A 22204-nucleotide genomic window follows, 5' to 3' on the forward strand; every position below is an offset into this window, starting at 1 on the left:
CGCCTTCTGCCACGCTGAAATAGGATATGGTATTAGCACAGGGTATCTGAAATACAATACACGTATAAGGATTCCCTGTCACGTCAATGGGTCGATGGATAGTACAGACTATCATATTGTTATTGTATCCAGAAATGTCAGGTACACATTTTATGTATCAGTGGAAATGTAGAAGTCCCTTTCAGGAAATCAAAGTGCGATGTAATGTTTGCCTTGCCACAATATCAACGGGGCACCAACATGACAGGGGCGGAGTGTCTTTATGTTACCCTCTGTGAATGCATGAGTGTGAGTGTGCACATCGGCAATGCCCCCATCCCGCTCTGGCTAAAATGTGTTTTGTTCTGGGCAGTCACAGATTTCGCACACACAACCAACGTTCAAAAAATAGAGAATTTAAAGGATTGTCACTTTAAGGAAGCTTGGAAAATCACACAGATCTGCTGGCCCGACCTTGCATAAAATGGGATATCAGTAATCTGATACGCACATCAAGACACTGTGTGTGTGTGTGTGTGTGTGTGTGTGTGTGTGTGTGTGTGTGTGTGTGTGTGTGTGTGTGTGTGTGTGTGTGCGTGTGCGTGCGTGTGTGTATGTGTGTACGTGTGTGTGTGCGTTTCTGTGTCTGTGTCTGTGTCTGTGTGTCTGTGTGTGTGTGTCCAGATAACGGGCAGTAAGTGAACCTGAAATGGAAAGTCAGGGAGTCAAATTGTTCGACGTAACATTTTTTGATTTGCAATGCAGTAATCTATTTGTCATAGTCCTGCAACAAATCCTGATTCACTACTGTTACCGCCGGCTCGTGAACATTTTTGGCTGGAGTTCCCCTGATAATTTAGTTCCATAATCAAATCTTTCCCCGCGTTGGAGAGGTAGCGCGGGCAGAACGGTGGCGTCGGGGATCGGGGAAACACGCCTGGAGCGCCGGCGAGCGCCAGTGATACAGACTCACAAGGGTGATAATGGAATACGGGGCGGATGTATTAAACGAAAATGGAAAACGAAAGCAGCGGCAAGGGAAAATAGAAGAGAGAGAGTGAAAGAGAGCGACAGAGACAGATGTACTGTCCTCAGAACCCCTGTGAAACCACCTTACCTTCCCCCCCCCCCCCGCCGTAGTTCTGTGTCGCTAATGGCTTTTCAGCCTAGGCTCAGTCAAGTACACATCGGCATCGCTTGGCAACCGGCTTGACTTCAGCCCTTCATCTGCATGAAGTGATGGACTGCCACTCGTCCATTCTGTGTAGCGCAGCACTGGCTCTCAGAGGGCTGCCATGCAGGGGGTACTGGTAAACATCAGGCTCAGTGGTTAGCCTATAAGAAGCCAGGACTCCTGTGTGTACGTGCCTAGCTAACCAAACCCGGTTCCCTCGCAGGTACAATGGCTACCAGGAGTGTAATAGTCATAATTGTGCCTTCATTCAAACCGTATTTTTAGACCACCGAATTACTCAAAAGGGGAAGTCACCATTTATTGATATCTGGGTTGATATAGTGCCACTATTGGATGTGATCTCATCTCATATCTTACGTTGACATTTTAAAGATGACTTTCACCGGGGTTTAGATTCTGTGTTCTTATCCCCACTCTCTGCCTCTTGCTCTTGGTTCAACATTTTAATTTCCACGGCTGGGTTAATTTCCATTCCATATCAAGAATGTCAAATTCAGGTGAATGGCATCGCCCCCTTGTTAAATCCCCTACCTCGTCCACTGTGTTTGTGGCGACAGAGACCTTTCCATCACGGGCCTCCTGCAGTCGGTCCTGCTGCAGTCTTTCCCGCTGTGTAGGAGAGACCTTTCTACCACGTGTGTGCTGCAGTCTGTCCTTCTTCCGTCTGTCCTGCCGTGTAGACGGTGTAATGGTGGTAGCAGAGAGTCCTCCAGCCCTGCTCTGATTAAATGCAATGAGGCGGAAAGACGGCCATCCAACCATGCGGTCCCTCTCTCCAGCCATGTGGCAGAACACCGCTTCTCCCACTGTCGGCGGGGATGGTGCATAACCTTTGTATTTGAAGCATTTTTAAACATTGAATTAATAGCATTTTACCAATGCAATTTTACCATTAGGCTGAGTGCACATATATCAAGTGAAGGCCTACGATTTTCTGTGTCCATTTACCCTCGACGACCAAACGGAAGATGAGGATGATGATGGTTATTTCATCTGTCCCTTTTCCCCCCTTTCAAGGTGCATAGTGATTGAATGTTGACGTGTAGCTCTGGAGAGTAGACACAGGTTGACGTGTGTGCTGGAGAGTAGATCTCCATAGAATAGAAGCATCGCAAATGGAATAGGAAGGCTGCAGGACTGCACTAGGGAATCATGCTGGGCAGAGACTGCATGCCGGCAGGCCCTACATGTACACATACATATACACATACATATGCACATACATATGCATGCATTCACGCACACACACACACAACATCACAGAACCACACACTCACTTGCTGGGTGGTGGGCAGAAGAAATACATCTCCAATACGTGTCCACACACACACACACACACACACACACACACACACACACACACACACACACACACACACACACACACACACACACACACACACACACACACACACACACACACAGTCTAACACACAAACAAAAAGAAAAGGAAATGACAAGGAATCTGTTGGCAAATCACACTTGGGCGGCCAGAAAAGACGCACACACACACACACACACACACACACACACACACACAGATTTGTTTGTGGTCTGCCCTGTGCCAACATTCTTTCAGGTTGCATTATACGTTTGTTACTTGATGTGTTTTTAAGGGTCTGCGTTCACACATTGAGGCCTGCTCCTCCCACGGAGAGTCTGTCTGCCACCGAGGGAGTGCTGGAGAGCAGAAAGAGGAAGAGCAGGATGGAGGGGGGGCAGGCTATTCTCTGCTTCACTAGCATTGGTGCCCACAGGGCGAAAGAGAGAGAGAGAGAGAGAGAGAGAGAGAGAGAGAGAGAGAGAGAGAGAGAGAGAGAGAGAGAGAGAGAGAGAGAGAGAGAGAGAGAGAGAGAGAGAGAGAGAGAGAGAGAGAGAGAGAGAGAGAGAGAGAGAGAGAGAGAGGGGGGGGAGGGTGTGGTGGTGAGACAACACGCTGCATTACCAGCTTCAAGGAGAAATGGGAGGGATTCAGAGCCGACTGAGGAACCTCCACATCCTAACGGACACCAGCGTTGTGTCGTTGAGTCATTTCTGCCCAGGCTGTCGAGCCGTGGCAGAGAGACAGGCGGGGGAGTGTAGTCAGTGCCGATTGGAGTTGTAGTATTTTGGAAAACGGTGCCTAGCTCTCGTGTCCAAAGTCCTACCTCACCCACTCCATTGTGTCGCTCAGCCCAGCTGGTGTGTTGACTGTCCTGATTGTCGTGCGGCTCTCAAAGTCGGAAGGTTTGCCGCCCTGCTCAAAGGCAGGTGGACCAAACCCCCCTGTTGTGTTGGCAGTGTGATCTGAAGAAGGATGCCGCTCACGCACCTCCAACGATAAGTTAGATGAGTGATAGCGTGCCGGTCTCATTTTTGTTTACATTCAATGCGTATTAAAGCTATAGCTAAAGTTGAGCTAAACACTCAACAAGATGTCTTCCCTCATTCGGATGAGGGACTTTGCATTTGTATCAGAGAATCTTGGGGCGAAACGACAAGTGGTATTACACACAAAACGGACAGAGCTATTCCCCACATGGAGGAGACAGCATGCGCTGTTCTCCCGGTTTCCTAGTCAGAGTTTGTTGTTCTCGACTCTGATATCAATCTCTTCAGTGTGTCTGCTCACATTGGGCCATCTGGGAGACGGAGGGGGACAGAGATAACCCACCGACCCTTTTGGCACACACAGAAGAGTAGTGTATGCAAGCACTCAAACGCACACAGGCACACACAAACACTCTGCCCATTGGGGATGAATAATCCTGCCTTCTCTTCAAATGGCACTCCTTGCTTCCCCGCTTCATCTTTACGCTGAGCCTCGCTAGGCTATAATTATGATTCTATTTTGGGGCTCAATGTGCGGCACGCTGATTGCTTTTGGTAATCGTTAGCTTGGCTGTATTGGGCTAAAGATCAAGCTCACACAACAGAAACATGTAGTCCAGGCTCCAGGACAGACTGTTCCACTGACTGCTGTGGCTGTTGTTGTTGTATTTAGGGTTGAAAGTGCTGGTTCGCTTTTGACAGTCCAAAACAAGTTTTTCATGTTGTTGTGAGTGAAGAAAGCATTTGGTTCATATATATTTGGTTCTTTATTTAGCTCTGTTCTTTATTAGAACCGAGCTTTATGTCAGCTTTATTTAAAGGTGACATTGTGTTTGTGGAGAACCATCAACTATAGGTTTATATACCAGCTGGAGGCAGACAGTAAGTTCAGTTGGTTCTACATCCGGCTGTCTGATGAAGCCTATGTTGCTGAGGATTGCTCCACTGCTGTGCTTGGCCATTTTAGTAATCCTTATAGACTTATAGGCTTGTCTTAGGGATAAACAGTTATTGCGAGTGCTAACATTGTGAAATAAACCAGAATTTTTTTGGCCCAACCATGCATTTGACCTTGTGGCATCACATTAGAACTGTTGTCTTTACACTTTATTGTACCGTTCTGCCTGCCTTTTCAAAGTCACTGCTTTTGATGCTTTTGAAAAGCCTATTCACTTTACACTAACAGTCATATCTCTCTCTCTCTCTCTCTCTCTCTCTCTTTCTCTCTCTCTCTCTCTCTCTCTCTCTCTCTCTCTCTCTCTCTCTCTCTCTCTCTCTCTCTCTCTCTCTCTCTCTCTCTCTCTCTCTCTCTTTCTCTCTCTGTCTCTCTCTCTCTCTCTCTGTTTGTCTGTCTTTCTCTGATTCCACAGATGCAGCCAAGAAGGCCTTCATTTCAGAGGTAAGGCAGACTGCAATCACTGATCCACTCCTCCCATTTTGATTTTTGATTCTGCTCACCCAAGCCCAAGCCCTACCTCCCACTCCTTCCACATCGCCCTCACTCGTCCCTTTGTCTCTCCTCTCTCTCTCTCTCTCCTCCCGCTCCTGCTTTCGCTCTCTCTCTCTCTCTCTCTCTGATCCACATTACCTTCAATTGTCCCTTCCTCTCTCCACACACCCCTCTCTCTCTCTCTCTCTCTCTCTCTCTCTCTCTCTCTCTCTCTCTCTCTCTCTCTCTCTCTCTCTCTCTCTCTCTCTCTCTCTCTCTGATCCACCTCTCTCTCTCTGATCCACCTCTCTCTCTCTCTCTCTCTCTCTCTCTCTCTCTCTGATCCACCTCTCTGTCTCTGATCCACCTCTCTCTCTCTCTCTCTCTCTCTCTCTCTCTCTCTCTCTCTCTCTCTCTCTCTCTCTCTCTCTCTCTCTCTCTCTCTCTCTCTCTCTCTCTCTCTCTCTCTGATCCACATTGTCCTCACCTGTCCCTTGCGCTCTCCTCACTCCTTCCTCTCGCTCTGATCCAGATCTCTTTGTCCCCTCAGCCCCTTTCTAACCCATGGCGTTACAACCACACACTCAAACTGACCCCCATCCACACTCAGAACCCCATTCAACGGCTGCTCTCCGTCTCTCTAGTCGTCACATGTCTACCCCCATTCAGCTCCCCACATAGAACATGACATAATAGGTTATGGAGTTGAGGTTTAAAAACAAACCATGTATGTCAGGGACACCGCACCCAGACACATCTGATGCTCCAGGCTGATCAGACCCCCTCTGGAATATGTGCTCAGAGAAGCGTTCAGACCACAAGCGGCCAGCGACCTTTTGAACCCTTACGCTCAAGTGTCGTTTTTGCTTGTAGAGATTAAACCATCTAATTAGGATAGCGAACCTTTGACATTATTGTTTTATTAGGTTATAGGTTTCATAGCATTGACTAATTAGTCAATGCTATGGAATTAAATGAGCTTATTCTTAATAATACCACATTTTGCTTTTGGTCTGCTGGTATTATAGCCAAGGTATCAATGCAGAGTTGATGTTCTAGTGAGGCTCACGTACGTGCTTTTCGTTCTCCGCTATGCACCTGGTTCTGTCATTAAAGTGATGGACAGAATATCAAAGGGAATTACCCCTTCCATTCTCTGCTGTGGTGCTTCACCCGATCGTTTCATCTTTAAGTAACAACGTACTGATGTTGCTGCCCTCTTTGCTGCTGTGTTGTTGTTGTTGTTGTTGTTGTTGTTGTTGTTGTTGTTCCCTGTTCCCTTTCTCATTCAACGGCGCACAGCATGTGCTCCCATCCTCTTTCAGCAGTCGATGTGTAACATAAACCCTGACTCATATCGGCTCTGTTGCATTTTTCTCCCTCTTTCTGTCTCTTTTCCCCTTAAACCCAACGCCTCTGCCCGTATCTCTCTCTCTCTCTCTCTCTCTCTCTCTCTCTCTCTCTCTCTCTCTCTCTCTCTCTCTCTCATCCTCTGTGTCTCTCGCCCCAGATGCCCTCGTCCTCAGGTCAGGTCGGCGGGGGGAAGAAGATGGGCCACAGAGGCGTGGACGCGTCGGGGGAGACCACCTACAAGAAGGTGAGGCCGGCTCTCAGCTCTCACTCCCATCGACCGCCAGTTTGACTACAACAGCCTGAGAAGTCCTTAAAGGGGACATATTATACCCCCAGGTGTGAGTGTGATTGGCCATTTTGAAAACCCGCCTCTTCACAAGTGGGCGTGTCCACCTAGATGTATGACGGCTAGATGAGCAACAGTCGACTGGGTAGGCTGGTAGACTGATCTATCCAGCACACATCTAGGTGAAGACGCCCACTTGTGATGTCAGAAGAGGCAGATTTTCAAAACCGCACAGCTAATCACACTCACACCTGGTGGTATAATATGTCCCGTTTAAAGAGAGACAGTTTACTACTACATTGAGTGACCCGTAAGCAAACTTAACAAGCTTCATTAGTGGTCATTTGTTTCTGACCCATCGACGTTCAAAAGACCCCAGTCAATTAGCAAAGAAACTCTCAAGAGACCTTACTCCACTGCTGAACCTTGTAAAATGCTGTGTACATCATTACAAATGTACAGTTATATCTTATTCAAATGTAGACGTTTTGTTAATTAAAAAAAGTAGACTCTACTTCTGATATCATTTGCATAAATCGTCAAACACAGAATTCTGAAAAGCACAAAATCTTAACCAAAACAAATGTGGGATAAAATAAAACAGAATTTGGAAAAATATTCAACTGATTTCATAGGGCTCTACACTAGGAACTGTATGACATCCAGAAGGCGGGAAATCCCGTTTGGGGGTAAATTGGAGAGACCCTGATTCTCTGCCTCCATCTCTCCCGACCCCCCCATCAGACCACGTCGTCTGCCCTGAAGGGGGCCATCATGCTGGGCATCAACTACACCGTGGGCAACCTGAGCTCCAAGCCCGAGAGGGACGTGTTGATGCAGGACTTCTACGTGGTGGAGAGCATCTTCTTTCCCAGGTATCATCAGTCTTTTTTATTTACAGTACGCTTTTATCTTAAGCGACTTAGGATAAGTACATTTGTTAGAAGAGGAGAAACAATACATTGCTATATATATACATACACATCATCCGCTACTAGATATCAAAAAAGTATATCATTATTCTTTCAGGGGTCCTGTCTAGCTCAACTGTTAGTGAATAGTGCATGGGTGGCCCTCTGATATAAACACTTTTGTCAGCTTGACAACAGTGACTCAATTCACAGTGACTCAATTTAATGCAAGTTATGCATGGGTACTTTGTTATCCAGTGCTGGGTCAGACATTCCTCATTAAGCGTATGATGCAAGGCGTTCGTCAGCCGGTTTCATTGCAATGTGAGGTGTTATTAAAAACAGGGCTGACATTCCTGTGGGCACTCATCCCGTAGTTCCCAGGCCAGAACATCGCACTGCTAATACCCGGGAGTTGCGATATAACGAGAAGGAGGAAAAAGTCCAAAAACGAAACCAAAAAAGTCAAACATACTTAGTGTAGTCGCTATGGTTGATAAAAACGAAACCCAACGACTTTCCTCTGCGGAACAGACCAAACGTTTTTCAGGTAAATGGACTGCATCTCTACAGCGCTCTTCTAACCAGTGGCCACTCAAAGCGATGCACACATTCACACCCTGACGGCGGTGTCAACCACGCACGGCAACAGCCAGCTCGTCGGTAGGAGTTAGGGTGAGGCGTCTCGCTCAGGGACAGCACGACACTCCGCTAGGAGGAGCCGGGGATCGAACCAGCAACCTTCCGGTTACCAGCCCACCCGCTCTCCCTCCTGAGCCACATTCCGCCCATAGTGAGATGCCATCAGTAAGGCTCCGCCCTCGTCCTTCCACGGCGTCAACACAAGCTCTGTTTGTCTCGCCCCCCAGCGAAGGCAGCAACCTCACCCCGGCACACCACTTCCCAGACTTCCGCTTCAAGACCTACGCGCCCGTGGCCTTCCGCTACTTCAGGGAACTGTTTGGCATCCGGCCGGACGACTACCTGGTAAGACCCGAGGAGGGACCGCCGGAAAACCCACCTGGGGCAGGCCCGGGGTTCAAGGTCTTTATCTGCTGGGGTGGAGCGCGGAGGTGGTGGTGGTGGTGGTGGTGGTGGTGGTGGTGGTGGTGGTGGTGGATGGGGTGGTGGTGGTGGTGGATGGGGTGGTGGTTGTGGTGGGGGACTGATGGTGGTGGTGGTGGTGGTGGTGGTGGTGGTGGTGGTGGTGGTGGTGGTGGTGGATGGGGTGGTGGTGGTGTTGGTGGTGGTGGTGGTGGTGGATGGGGTGGTGGTGGTGGTGGTGGTGGTGGTGGTGATGGAGGTGGTGGTGGAGGTGGTGGTGGTGATGATGATGGTGGTGGTGGTGATGGTGGTGGTGGTGGTGGTGGTGGTGGGGGTGTTTGGGTGGTGGGGGTGTTTGGGAGGTGGTGGTGGTGGACTGGTGGTGGTGGACTGATGGTGGTGGACTGATGGTGGTGGTGGTGGTGTTGTTGGGGGTGATGATGGTGGTGGTGGGGGTGTTCGAGGTGGTAGTGATGGAGGAGTACGAGTGATGGGGATGGTGGGGGTGGTAGCGGAGGAAGAGTAGGGGTGATGGGGGTTCATGTAAACAGAGAGACAAGAGAGATAGAGTCGGGGAAAACAAGCGGTAGGCGGTGCAGGGAAGGACAGCGATGACGACGGTGAGAGTGAAGTGGTCCGCAGCATTGATTAATGGAGAACAACAGGGACAAAGGAAAATGGGATTAAAAACTTGAGGCTCGCGGTGTTTGGACCGGAGGAGAGAGGCAGAGGCAGAGAGATGGAGAGCGCTTCGGCGGAGGGGGGATGTTCGGGGAAAGGCGAGGGGGGGGGTCTGTAGCTTGTCAGTCCACATTAGCACTGAGGAGCGTTTGGTCACATGAGTCACTGTTCTGCCTATAGCAGTCTGGCAGAGCACGTGGATGCACACAGACACACACACACACACACACACACACACACACACACACACACACATACACACGCACACACAATATTCACACTCTCCCACGCACACACACACACACACACACACACACACACACACACACACACACACACACACACACATACATACATACACACACACATATACACACACACACACAGACACACAGACACACACACACACAATATTCACACTCCCACGCACACACACACACACCCACACACACACACACACACACACACACACATACACACGCGTGCAGGCACACACACCCACCAAACAAACACATAGAATCACATACGTCCTCTCACAAACACATGCAAAAGCTTAGTCATGCTTTGTGTGGCCTACATGTGCATCCGTCCTCTTTCCTCTTGATGCATTACCCCTCAGTTAACATGGCCACCAGGGCCCCATCCCCCAAGGGGCCAACCTTCCCCCCCTATTCTCTGAGTCACCTTCACCCATGAACGCACAGTATCCCTGGATCATGTGAGGATGAACCGCGAAACAGGGCTGGCCGGCTCTAACCACATTTAGCCAGGAGGACATAGCACATGGGCGGTTTTCCTGTTTGATAGGTTGACCTACAGCTGTCACGCTCTCTTTGTCGCTTTGCTCAAAGGATTACAAGGGTTTCCTGTTTTGGGGTATCTAGCATGACTTATTATCTGTCTGTCTGGGTGCTGCTGTCTTAACGACATGTGGGTTTAAAGGTGTGAGAGGAACGATTCAGGAGTGAGAAGGAGTGAGAGCGAGTGTGCCAGTCCGTTCTGCCTGTTTGCAGGAATGTGTGTGCACCTCTTTATATCTGTGTGTGTGTGTGTGTGTGTGTGTGTGTGTGTGTGTGTGTGTGCGCCCGGCTGTGTGTGTGCGGATGTCTGTCTGTGTGTGTCTCAGCATGCGTTTGATGGGTTAGTGAAAGCGTCTCATTACAACACCAGAGATATCTTAATGTGGATCTAATGAGGATTCGCTCCACCCTCTTATGTGCTCTCCGTGGGGGGTTCTTTGACGGTGATCTGTTTCGCTGTCTGAGCGTGTGCAGAAAACGTGTACTTTTTATGTCGCATTGGGAGTACTGCAGTCTCACGACGTGACAGTGACTGCTGTGTTAACTGTGTCTGACGTATGTTGACGCCTTGAGTCCTGACTGTCTTTTCTGCGTGTGTGTGCGTATGGCGTGTGCGTGTGTGTGTGTGTGTGTGTGTGCACGTTGTGTGTGTGCGTGTGTGTGTGTGTGTGTGTGTGTGCGTGCGTGCAGTACTCGCTGTGCAACGAGTCCCTGATCGAGCTGTCCAACCCTGGGGCCAGTGGCTCCGTGTTCTACCTGACCAAAGACGACGAGTTCATCATCAAGACGGTCATGCACAAGGAGGCCGAGTTCCTGCAGAAGCTGCTGCCCGGATACTACATGGTGAGCACTCACTCACACACATGCATGCACATGCACACACACACACACACACACACACACACACACACACACACACACACACACACACACACACACACACACACACACACACACACACACACACACACGTGCAACCACACACAAACACACACACACAGATAAACCCATTCGGTGCGTTCGGTGTACCCACACACCTTACTCATACTTTCACCTCAACTCCCTAAATCTGATGTTTTCTTGGGAGATTGTTCTGGGTCAGAACATCTCAGATGCTCTGATTCACAAGAGACCTCTTCCTCCACACGTGACCTTTCGGTACCAGATAAAGCCCTAGCCCGTGGGTGTCAGGGGTCAAACCTCTATTTATAAGGTCTGAAGCCTCAGTCTCAGCCTGGTCAGAGAGCGGTGGGTATGCCCAACAGAGCAAGACTCCCACAGAGACCCCCGCCTCACCCACCCTCTCTGGGGGAGGATGGAGCAGACGCTCCATGTAAGTCCATGTCGTTATTTCAGTCTCTCCGGTTCAAACCCGGACACAACGAGCCGCCCAGGTCTCGCCATGTTTGGGTTCACTTCTGGTCGGCCGCAGAGCGTGCGTTTGACCATTCATGGAGATAACAGCGGGGGACTGAATACAAGCACAGGAACCAGTCGCCACACGTTTAAACATTCCTCCCTTCTTTTCTCCGTGTTTTGGGACTCTTTAATGGGGATCGGAGGTCTGAAGGTCGGAGTTCACGCTTTTCCCCATTCCGACTTTCCGCCTCCGACGTTGACGAACGCAGCATCACCCTGCGCGTGTTTTGTGATGAGCTAGTCATGTAACGGTACTGCATCGGCGCATAGACTTGTGTATTCGCCGATACCTGATATCGGAGGAATTCCCGATCCTTGTATCGGTATCGGTACAACTCTGCCTTTTTAGTGGAAGCAAAGAGAGGCTGACTCGTAGGGAGAGGGTCCGGCCTGGAGCCGGTTAATGGAGACCAGCAGGCTAATGCAGACCAGCAGGCTAATGCAGACCAGCAGGCTAATGCAGACCAGCAGGCTAATGCAGACCAGCAGGCTAATGCAGACCAGGGCTGTCATACCTGCAGACAGCCAGTACCTTCAGACAGAGATAATCTATAGCGCTGGTACTTTTAATACCATTGGTCTTTGCGCAGTGGACAATTTTAGCCAAGGTGACTCCAGGTCGCCCGCGGACATTGCAAAAACAGCATCTTAGATTAGATTAGATTTATTTATTGTCCTTGTTCAACAGAGTTAACAACGAAATTATGTTTAGAGCATCACCATCACCACTGGCATACAAGTACCTGATAGCATACATTACCCACTCTAAATCTTACACCCCTGTGTGTGTTTATATGTATTTGTACATATGCATATATTCCTTGGTGTTGGCATGAGCTAGACACTTGAGGATGAAATGGCATGCTAAGCTTTTCCGGGTTCTTTCCACCCGTTAACATTTGCATTCCTGCTCCCAAAAATAGCATGCCGTAAGGACAATAACGACTAGCGTCCAGTGGCTCTGACTACAATAGTCCTTTTCAGAGTTACAGAGGAACCATTTAATACAGTAGAGCTGCATCTATTAATTAGGAAGCTGAATGACCTCAATGTCCGCCCTGTCATTATGAGATGGTAAATTTACATTTACATTTAAATTGAGGACCTTTAGCAGACGCTTTTATCCAAAGCGACTGACAATAGGTACATTTGTCATAAGAAAGAGAAACAATATTGCTGTCGGTACAGTTAGGATGTTCACAGAACCAAGTACCAAGCACGTACAATTGTTATGTTAACCCATTCTCTGTGTACAGCAAAGCTACCTAGGATAAGATGCTGCACAATGCTAAGTACTACTTTTAAGTGCAAGGACGTACAACATACAATCAGTGCATACATGTATCTGGCATGTTTTTCTTTTTGCAGAAAGGGTCAAAGCCCATGCCACAATTTCCACTTTGTTGGACAAGATAGTATTGTATCTTGTATCTTGAATCTCGAGTAAGGGGTTAGTTACCGTATCCCTCGGTATTACTCCCGGTGGCGGCAGACTAAAGTCAGTGGAACAGCTACACCTGTCAGCCACAGCTGACTGGGTCAAGGGGCCGGGGCCAGCCTGAGGAACACAGAGATATAATAGGCCCATCCTCCCCCCCGTCCCCTCTCTCCCATCGGCCCCTCTCTTTGTGTTAGAGATGTTCAGATACCATTTAGATACCATTTATTCCTTCTCGATACCGACTCCAAATCCTGAACTTGAGTATCAGCCGATACCGAGTATATACCAATACAGCAGCTAGCATTGTGACTACTTATGGCACTGGTTCTTATTGAAGGGTTCACTTCTCACTCTCCTCACTCATGTCGACAATTGGTTTTTTGTCGAAGTAGATAATTTACATTTATTACCCATAATAATAATACCTTTGTATTCTTCTATTTAAGTATGAGCATCCATGTTTGTTTGTTTTTTCCATGTGATGGTATCGGATTGGTTCATAGACTGAGGAGGAATTTCAAATTCTGGTATATCGTATCAGAACACTTTTAGTGTTGGTGCCCATCCTGGCTGTCTTTCCCCAGTCATCATGGCCAACAACAGCAACTACTCTGTTGTCTGTTGTTCCTACGTCTTACCCACAATGCCCCTGGTTTTGACATGTTTACTTGTTATGGATGCAGTGGCCCAATCTCATTGGCGTACGGATGTCATGTGTGGCTGAAGGCTGGTGCTTCTCTCTCCCTCTCTCCATCTCCATCTCTCTCTTTATTCTTCCTTCCTGTCTGTTTTGCACACATTGTTCCTCTGTCGTGCTCTCTCCCTCACTCACTGACTCCCTCTTTCTTTCTTCCCCCTCGCCCTCATCCCTCGCTCTCTTTTTCTCTGCCTCGCTCTCTCTATATCCATCTTTTTTTCGGTGTCTTTCACATAGTCTCTCTTTCTCTCTCTCGCCCTCTCTCACTTTCCTTCTGCCTACCGCGCTCTCTATCTCTTTATGCAACCCTAACACTCCCAGCTAAAGGCAAGGCATATCCATCCAGTAAAGTACAGCCAATAGCCCTTTTTATCTCTTAGTTCTAGTTCCGACCTTACCTTTTATATTTTCTGATGTTGTCCAGCTCCCCCCTCCCCTCCTTCCCCTCCTCTGTGCAGTATATTACACCTGCCAGCTCTGCTTTACCTCAGTGGGAACCAGCAGTGTCTCATCTCCTATCTCTCATCTCGCTAATGGGGCCACGCTGGCACAGATCCCAAGGTCACTGCAGGTCCTTCTGCTCGTTTTTTTCTCTTCCTCACCCGGCTGACCTCATTTGTCTGGATTGACTGGGGCAATATTTAGCCGAGAGATGCGCCGGAGAGGGGATAGTCCCCCTTTGATAGAGTGAATACTCAATGGAGTGATGTGTCACCGTGCTTTTTTGGGTCCGGGCTCCCCTGGTACACAGTCTGGGACGCTGCTTGCGCTCTGGTTTGTGTGGAGTGAGTAAATATTTCCCTGGGAGCCCGGCTGTACTTGACCTAGCTTACCAGTCCCCCCCCGCTCACACTATTAGGAGTAGCTGTCGTTTTGACAGTGGCAGTACACTGACTAATTTCCTTTCTGAAGGGACCCCTTGTACCAGAGGAATTTCGCCACTAATAGCACTCTAATGTTTTTCATTTGAAAGGCTTCTCTACCGATTCTGCTTTCTGCCAGCACAGCAGAGACTTGCTTGTACTGAACTCCGCCTTAGTAAAACACAAGGATCCCCAAAACACATGCATTACCTGTAACGACTGGGGGAGCACTCAATGGCGCGACTCAGGAGCGACTCAGGAGGTAAAAGCCTTTGTAGAAAGAATTGTCTTAACTAGCAGTTTGGTCGGAACACGGGTAATCAGTTGACGATCCAGGTAAACAATCCAGCAGGGAGAAGACCAAGGCGTAGTGGGCCGGTACACGGGTAATCAGTTGGAGAGCAGTAGAACAATCTGGCAGGGATAAGGCAAAGACATAGTCGGGAGTAAACAGGCAAGAGTCAGAAAGCCGGGAACTGTGAGTATCACTCGGAAAATAATGATACAGAGAACAAAGACGAACTGGCCCAGAGGAAGGGAAACACGCTGACTAAAAACACTAGGAGGGGAATGTTAATGAGCGACCGGAGAAAACAATTGAAGGGAGTGAAGACAATCAGAGAAACATAAGACAGTGGGTGAAATAATCAACAAAGGGGGCGAGATGTGACATTACCGATATATCACACCCTTCTGCCTCCTCTCTCTCTCTCTCTCCCCGCCGGTCTGCGACGCCAGAACCTGAACCAGAACCCGCGGACCCTGCTGCCCAAGTTCTTCGGCCTCTACTGCGTCCAGTCGGGGGGCAAGAACATCCGCGTGGTGGTGATGAACAACGTGCTGCCGCGCGTGGTGCGCATGCACCTCAAGTACGACCTGAAGGGCTCCACCTACAAGCGCCGGGCGTCCAAGAAGGAGCGGGAGAAGGCCCGGCCCACCTTCAAGGACCTGGACTTCATGCAGAACCTGGAGGAAGGCCTGATGCTGGACCAGGACACCTACAGCGCCCTGGTCAAGACCCTGCAGAGGGACTGTCTGGTGAGGGGGGGCGACGGGGCTGGGGGAGGGCTCTGGGGTGGGAGGAGGATGGGGACCGGGGTGAATGGCTTGGGGTCATTGGGAGTGGAAGGGGTGGTGCGCGTGTGTGTGTGTGTGTGCATCCGTGTGTGATTGTGTGGACCTCTGGTTTGTGTGTGTGTGTGTGTGTGTGTGTGTGTGTGTGTGTGTGCGCGTGTCGGTTGTGTGATTGTTTGTTTGTGTGTGCGTGTGTGATTGTTTGTGATTGTGTGTAGGTGTTTGCGCGTGTTATTGTGTGTGTGCGGGTGTGTGCGCGTGTGATTGTGTGGAGCTGTGGTGTGTGTGTGTGTGTGTGTGTGTGTGTGTGTGTGTGTGTGTGTGTGTTAGCCCGCCTGATATCCCATGCATGTTTGTGTGTTTATGGAGGAAATGACAGACATCGGGGTGGATCAGCTGTGTCAACAACTCTCTATTTCTCTCTGTTCAAACCAATGATGGAAGTGCAGCTCTCTGCAGTGGCTGGGCGAAGAGTAAACTATAAATAGAGCCGGGTTGGGAGAGCTGGGAGTGACACATCCAGGACTCTGGAGGAATGGGATGGAGGGAGGAGGAGGGAAACCAAACGCAAGGCCAGGAATTTTATGGGATGGTTTGGTGCGTCCGAAACACCCCCGCCCTATAAATTACCCGTTTTTTATGAATCGACAGTGAAGACTGGTGTTTGAAGGACTTTCCTTGTCTAACCAATCATTGAATTGCATGTCATAGTGAATTGCATGTCATGTCATGTCTGTGTTTGTCACACACACACACACACACACACACACACACACACACACACACACACACACACACACACACACACACACACACACACACACACACACACACACACACACACACCATTTAACCACGCCTGTATACCTTGTTTATGCATAACAAGTGAGACTTTGTTACGCAATGGAGAAACATTCTTGCAGGTCTGAATCCATCTTTGGTCGTGTAGACAGCTTTTTAAAAGGGGTTTGATGCATCTATACTGCAAGGTGAAGTCGGTCAAAAACATTCATCACTTCACACCACCCCTTCACCCGTTCTGCATATCCCGCCGTTCAATCCATCTCCCATCCAGCTCCTCAGCCCTCACCTGTGTGTCAAGGGACCTGATGTGTGTATGATGAAGTGTTTGCCTGGGTGCCTCTATTTATGTGTGTGTGTGTGTGTGTGTGTGTGTGTGTGTGTGTGTGTGTGTGTGTGTGTGTGTGTGTGTGTGTGTGTGTGTGTGTGTGTGTGTGTGTGTGTGTGTGTGTGTGTGTGCGTGCGTGCGTGCGTGCGTGCGTGTAGGCCAATTATGGCACCCATTGCACTCCTGATCATCCCTAGAAGGAGGGATCCCCCACTCTGAAGGAGGGGTCCCCAACTCTGAAGGAGGGATCCCCCACTCTGAAGGAGGGATCCCCCACTCTGAAGGAGGGACCCACCACTCTGAAGGAGGGACCCCCCACTCTGAAGGAGGGGTCCCCCACTCTGTATTCTTTCTCAAGATTTCTTCCTTGCTAATCAAGGGAGTTTTTTCTTGCCCTCTGGGGGGCTAGTGTCAGGGGGTGTCGTGTGTATGACCTGTTAAGCCCTTTGAGACTGTACCTGTACCTGTCTAAGTGCTATACAAATACAATGTAATGTAATTTTTATTGTATTGACTTGATGCGGTGCAGGTCCTGGAGAGCTTCAAGATCATGGACTACAGCCTGCTGCTCGGGGTCCACAACATGGACCAGGCGGAGCGGGAGCGGCAGATGGAGGGCTCCCAGGGGGACAGCGACAAGAAGAGGCCCATGGCCCAGCAGAAGGCCCTGTACTCCACCGCCATGGAGTCAATCCAGGGGGGCGCGGCCCGCGGGGAGTCCATCGACACCGACGACACGTACGTCTCTCCCCCCCCCCCGGGCTCAGCGTATACCCTCTGGGCCGCTTACCGCGTACCGGCCCCCTGGGAACGTTTGAACCGGCCCTCACACAGAAACGTATTTATTTTAATATTTTAATGCATTTTTTAATTAACAGCGTTTTTATTTTTGTGTTAAAGGTGACATATTATACCACTAGGTGTGATTAGCCAATACAAGCCGTTTTGAAATTCTGCCTCTAGTGACATCACAAGTGTAAGTGTCCACCTAGATGTGTGCTGGATGGATCAGTCGACCAGCCTACCCAGTGGACTGTAGCAAACGTTGCACATCTATCCGTCCTACATCTAAGTGGACACTCCCACTTGTGATGTCACTAGAGGCAGATTTTCAAAACGGCTCGTAATGGGTAATCACACTCACACCTGCTGGTATAATATGTCACCTTTAAGGACTTAAGGCTTTTGTTACTATAATATGTTTAATAATGTCGCCATACAATTACGAGCAAGATTAACTCTGTGGCCCTCTGACAGCCATCTCTGTGCAACTATCTTGGTTAAAAGAACTGAAAGTGACGATTTTACCCTGCCAACATGATTCACTTTCTGGCACCACTTATTGTTGAACCCCGGTTAAGCGAGTGAGTGGTAAACTCAGGATAATGGTCTACTGTTGATCCGACAACCAGAGACATTGAAGGCAGGCATTTATACTCGCAAACAATAACATCCCAGGACTTTCTATCTGAACAAAATGTCACCGTTTTCAAAAAGCATTACACATGTTTTTGAGATGCCCTCGGCAGCCAGAAAGCTGCCTCAGGAATCCTAGTGGCTCCGTGTTGGAGACACCAGAACAGATGGGGAAGGAAATAAAAATGATTTATTAATGTTGCCTCTTCTGCCCCAGTTAAAGTATGTTTTAGTAATGATAAACATAATTCATAAATCACTCACGGTCTGTGCCTCAATTTTTAAAATGGGTAAGCAGATCCTAAAGCCTCCAGTCTAATAAAAGCATAAAACAATGTTTAATAAGCTCTTTGCATGACATTTTTTCGGCCGAAACGTGGGCGTCTCTACATTACTTCTAAAAATAGCTCAACAATCAGAGGAATCATGCATGGTTTCAAATGATCCTTCATCTTCTCTGCTCATTACCGCCCATAACCCCTCCCCATTATCTCCCTCTGTGGTTAGGATGGGGGGCATCCCAGCCGTCAACGGGAAAGGGGAGCGACTCCTACTCTACATCGGGATCATCGACATCCTGCAGTCCTACAGGTAAGACACTCGGGGGGGGGGGGGGGGGGGCACGGACCAATCACAGCGTCCGCTGCCCTAGCGCTCAGCCAATCACTGAGCCAGATGTATCGATAGTGAATAGATGAAAAGAGGGAGGGAGGACGTGATGCATTGTGGGTGAGGCGTGAGAGGAGTGATCCCCTCATCGCCGTCGTGTTCTCACAGTCTCGTCTCGTCGCGTTGCCGTGACTCCCTGGTGTGTGATGTGCGTCAAACCATGCCAACTTGACTGAGAAACTGAGAAAGAGATTAGAGTCAAAAAATGCGTATTGCTTGTCTGGATTTATCTTCCTAGATTGCGCGTTAATCCCAATAGCACTCTTGCAGAAATAGACAAAACAATAATTAGAATAATAATCAGAAGGTCAATTTAAAACCTATTTTGAAGAGATGCAGTATTTTGAATCTACACAAATCAAAAAAACAAAAGTTATATCGTTATAATCGCTTTAATCGCTTGCAACCACGTTATCGAGAGAAGCGCACGTCTCGGGGGAGAGGGCTTAATGAGATCGGACAGCTTACATAAAGAGTTCATTGAATCGTCCCTCTGCAAACACGCCGCAGACCCCGGCTCCATGGCCCCGGCTCTCAGAGTCAGAGTGTGTCAGTCTGACAAAGCCACGCTAACCGGCTGACAACGCCTCCTCTTCTGCTTCCTCCGCTGCAGGCTAATCAAGAAACTGGAGCACACATGGAAGGCTCTGGTCCACGATGGGGTGAGTGTGTGTGAACGGCTGTTCCAACGTTGGCTCGCTGCGCCGTCCAGATGTGTCACTCGGAGCGGGGGTCTTGGGTTGTGTCTACACGTCGTCCGTCCCTCGGCTGTCTTGCTCTCCGGTCGCCACGGAGACAGCCCGATCTTAGCGACAGTGGGTTTTAAGGGAGCGATTTCGAATCCCCTTGTCGTCGAGATGTGGCCGGCCTCGGAGCCCAGTGAACGCTCGAGGTCGGTCTGTCCGTGTACCTTTCAGCTTAGCGGGCCGCCACATCCAACACATCCAGGCTCAGTTAATCTGTGTCACACTTTACATGAACCCACTCTTTCTGTCTTTCGTTTTTCTTTCCTTGTTTTCGTTCTTTTGTTCTTTTATCTCTTCCGGGTTCTTTAAATCCTTCCCTCTATATCAGCAGCAGGCTGTTCTTAATATAGGGTCCTTTTGTCGCTCTCATTCTGCGCTCTCTCTCTCTCTCTCTCTCTCTCTCTCTCTCTCTCTCTCTCTCTCTCTCTCTCTCTCTCTCTCTCTCTCTCTCTCTCTCTCTCTCTCTCTCTCTCTCTCTCTCTCTCTCTCTCTGTGTCTCTCTCTCTTGCTCTCTCTCTCTCTCTCTCTCTTGCTCTCTCTCTCTCCCTCTCTCTCTCTCTCTCTTGCTCTCTCTCTCTCCCTCTCTCTCTCTCTCTCTAACTCTCTCTCTCTCTCTCTCTCTCTCTCTCTCTCTCTCTCTCTCTCTCTCTCTCTCTCTCTCTCTCTCTCTCTCTCATGCTGTCTCTCTCTCTCTCTCTCTCATGCTGTCTCTCTCTCTCTCTCATGCTGTCTCTCTCTCTCTCTCATGCTGTCTCTCTCTCTCTCTCTCTCTCTCTCTCTCTCTCTCTCTCTCTCTCTCTCTCTCTCATGCTGTCTCTCTCTCTCTCTCTCTCTCTCTCTCTCTCTCTCTCTCTCTCTCTCTCTCTCTCTCTCTCTCTCTCTCTCTTGCTCTTTCTATTCATTACTATCTATGTCCTTTCTCTATCTCTTCCTACTCACTCTTCCTTGTTCCTCTCCGCTTTCATTTTCATTTCATCATACACACGCACACACACACACACACACACACACAAACGTGCACACATACATTTAAAGAGGCAGTAGCGGGTCATGTGCGTCATGTTCCTGGCTGCTAAGAGAAGCCCCTAGCGCTGAGCTCTGTCACGTGTTGGAGAAGTGATGTGACACTTCTCCGCGCGCAGTACGTCTCCAGCCCCTGTCCACCCAGCGACGCATCGCAAATATGTTATGGAGTAAAAGCTGTTAAAGCGGATGTCAGTCGCCGGCTAAAATTGAAGATTAAAGGTGATATATTATACCAGCAGGTGTGAGTGTGATTAGCCGTTACAAGCCGTTATGAAAATCTGCCTCTTCTGACAACCAAAGTGGGCGTGTCCACCTAGATGCGTTCTGGATGGATCAGTCTACCAGCCTACCCAGTGGTATAATATGTCACCTTTTAAAAATAGAGAATTTCGTCATTTGGATTCGTTCTTTCCATTTTTAAGCGCTGGCAGTATATTCACACCTCCAGATTCAATGTTCACTCCCCCGCACCCTTTTCTATACGCTCGTAGAGTTGATCCCTCCCTGAGCCCCGCCCACCCGTCACACAATCCCAGTCCCAGTCTGATCCCATCAGACTGGGACTGGGATGCCCACTGGGATGCCCCCCGGGCATCTTGCCCGGGGGGCATGAATAATGAAGAGATGCCATCAGGTCGCTCCCTGGTCGGACCGTCTGGCTGTTCCCGCACCTGTCTCTGTGTCTGTCCGTCTGTCGGTCTGTCTGTCTGTCCGGTGAACTCTGCTGGACAACTGAAGTGAGGCGTTGTAGTGGGTCATCCATCTCAGCACTAAGCGTTGATTATTTCGTCACACCTGGCTGCACACCTTGCATGCATCTGGCTGCCTCTGTTTGAACTCCTTTCTTTGGACTTGGTTGTGCGCTCTCTCTCTCTCTCTCTCTCTCTCTCTCTCTCTCTCTCTCTCTCTCTCTCTCTCTCTCTCTCTCTCTCTCTCTCTCTCTCTCTCTCTCTCTCTCTCTCTCTCTCTCTCTCTCTCTCTCTCTCTCTCTCTCTCTCTCTCTCTCTCTCTCATCATAACGGGCAAGATAATGGTGCATAGAGGCTTTCAGGAACAAACCGTTAGAGTTCTGCAGATGATATAGCTGCCACTAAAACAACAAAAATTGTCCACCAAAAAAGTCTTAGTGGAAGGAAATGGGCGCGGCCTGGATGAGGCCGCGCCCATTTCAAAAGAGCACAGAGGAGCAGAACAAGAAGACAACACAGAATAATAATAATTATTCTGTGTTGTCTAATTTTATTATGTCCATCTTTTATTTAGTTGTATTTTATTAATTCATTGTATTACTATTGTGTTATTATTCATGTATTACTCATTCCTTTTTTATACTCAGTATTATTCATGCCTCCCCCCCCCCCCTCCCAGGACACAGTGTCGGTCCACCGGCCTGGCTTCTACGCAGACCGCTTCTTCAAGTTCATGAGCTCCACGGTGTTCAGGAAGAGCTCCTGTGAGTTGGACCTTCAACGTGAGAGCGTTGCCTTACACAGTCATCACACACACACACACTCTTCAATGTCAGACGCCGCTATACCTCTTGCATTCTGTCTCTCTCTCTCTCTCTCTCTCTCTCTCTCTCTCTCTCTCTCTCTCTCTCTCTCTCTCTCTCTCTCTCTCTCTCTCTCTCTCTCTCTCTCTCTCTCTCTCTCTCTCTCTCTCTCTCTCTCTCTCTCTCTCTCTCTCTCTCTCTCTCTCTCATATTCTGTTTCCAGCTGGCTTATTAATATTTCTCA

At 49.0% G+C, this 22204-nt stretch overlaps 1 protein-coding gene across 3 annotated transcripts in view; it reads left to right on the forward strand.

Moving 5' to 3' along the window:
* pip5k1ca (phosphatidylinositol-4-phosphate 5-kinase, type I, gamma a) overlaps positions 1–22204 on the forward strand; it is a 44220-nt gene that overhangs the window by 7176 nt on the left and 14840 nt on the right. For 2 of the 3 annotated variants that reach the window (XM_030371899.1, XM_030371901.1), the window contains exons 2-11: positions 4855–4883; positions 6424–6510; positions 7297–7427; positions 8333–8450; positions 10679–10831; positions 15147–15446; positions 17141–17349; positions 18535–18618; positions 19310–19358; positions 21837–21939. In XM_030371899.1, the coding sequence (XP_030227759.1) occupies positions 4855–4883; positions 6424–6510; positions 7297–7427; positions 8333–8450; positions 10679–10831; positions 15147–15446; positions 17141–17349; positions 18535–18618; positions 19310–19358; positions 21837–21939 (1263 nt within the window). The remainder of the gene's footprint in view (positions 1–4854; positions 4884–6423; positions 6511–7296; positions 7428–8332; positions 8451–10678; positions 10832–15146; positions 15447–17140; positions 17350–18534; positions 18619–19309; positions 19359–21836; positions 21940–22204) is intronic. The other variant, XM_030371900.1, reaches the window with a different exon arrangement.

The sequence above is a fragment of the Gadus morhua genome, chromosome 12, assembly GCF_902167405.1.
Source record: "Gadus morhua chromosome 12, gadMor3.0, whole genome shotgun sequence".
Classification (NCBI taxonomy): domain Eukaryota; kingdom Metazoa; phylum Chordata; class Actinopteri; order Gadiformes; family Gadidae; genus Gadus; species Gadus morhua.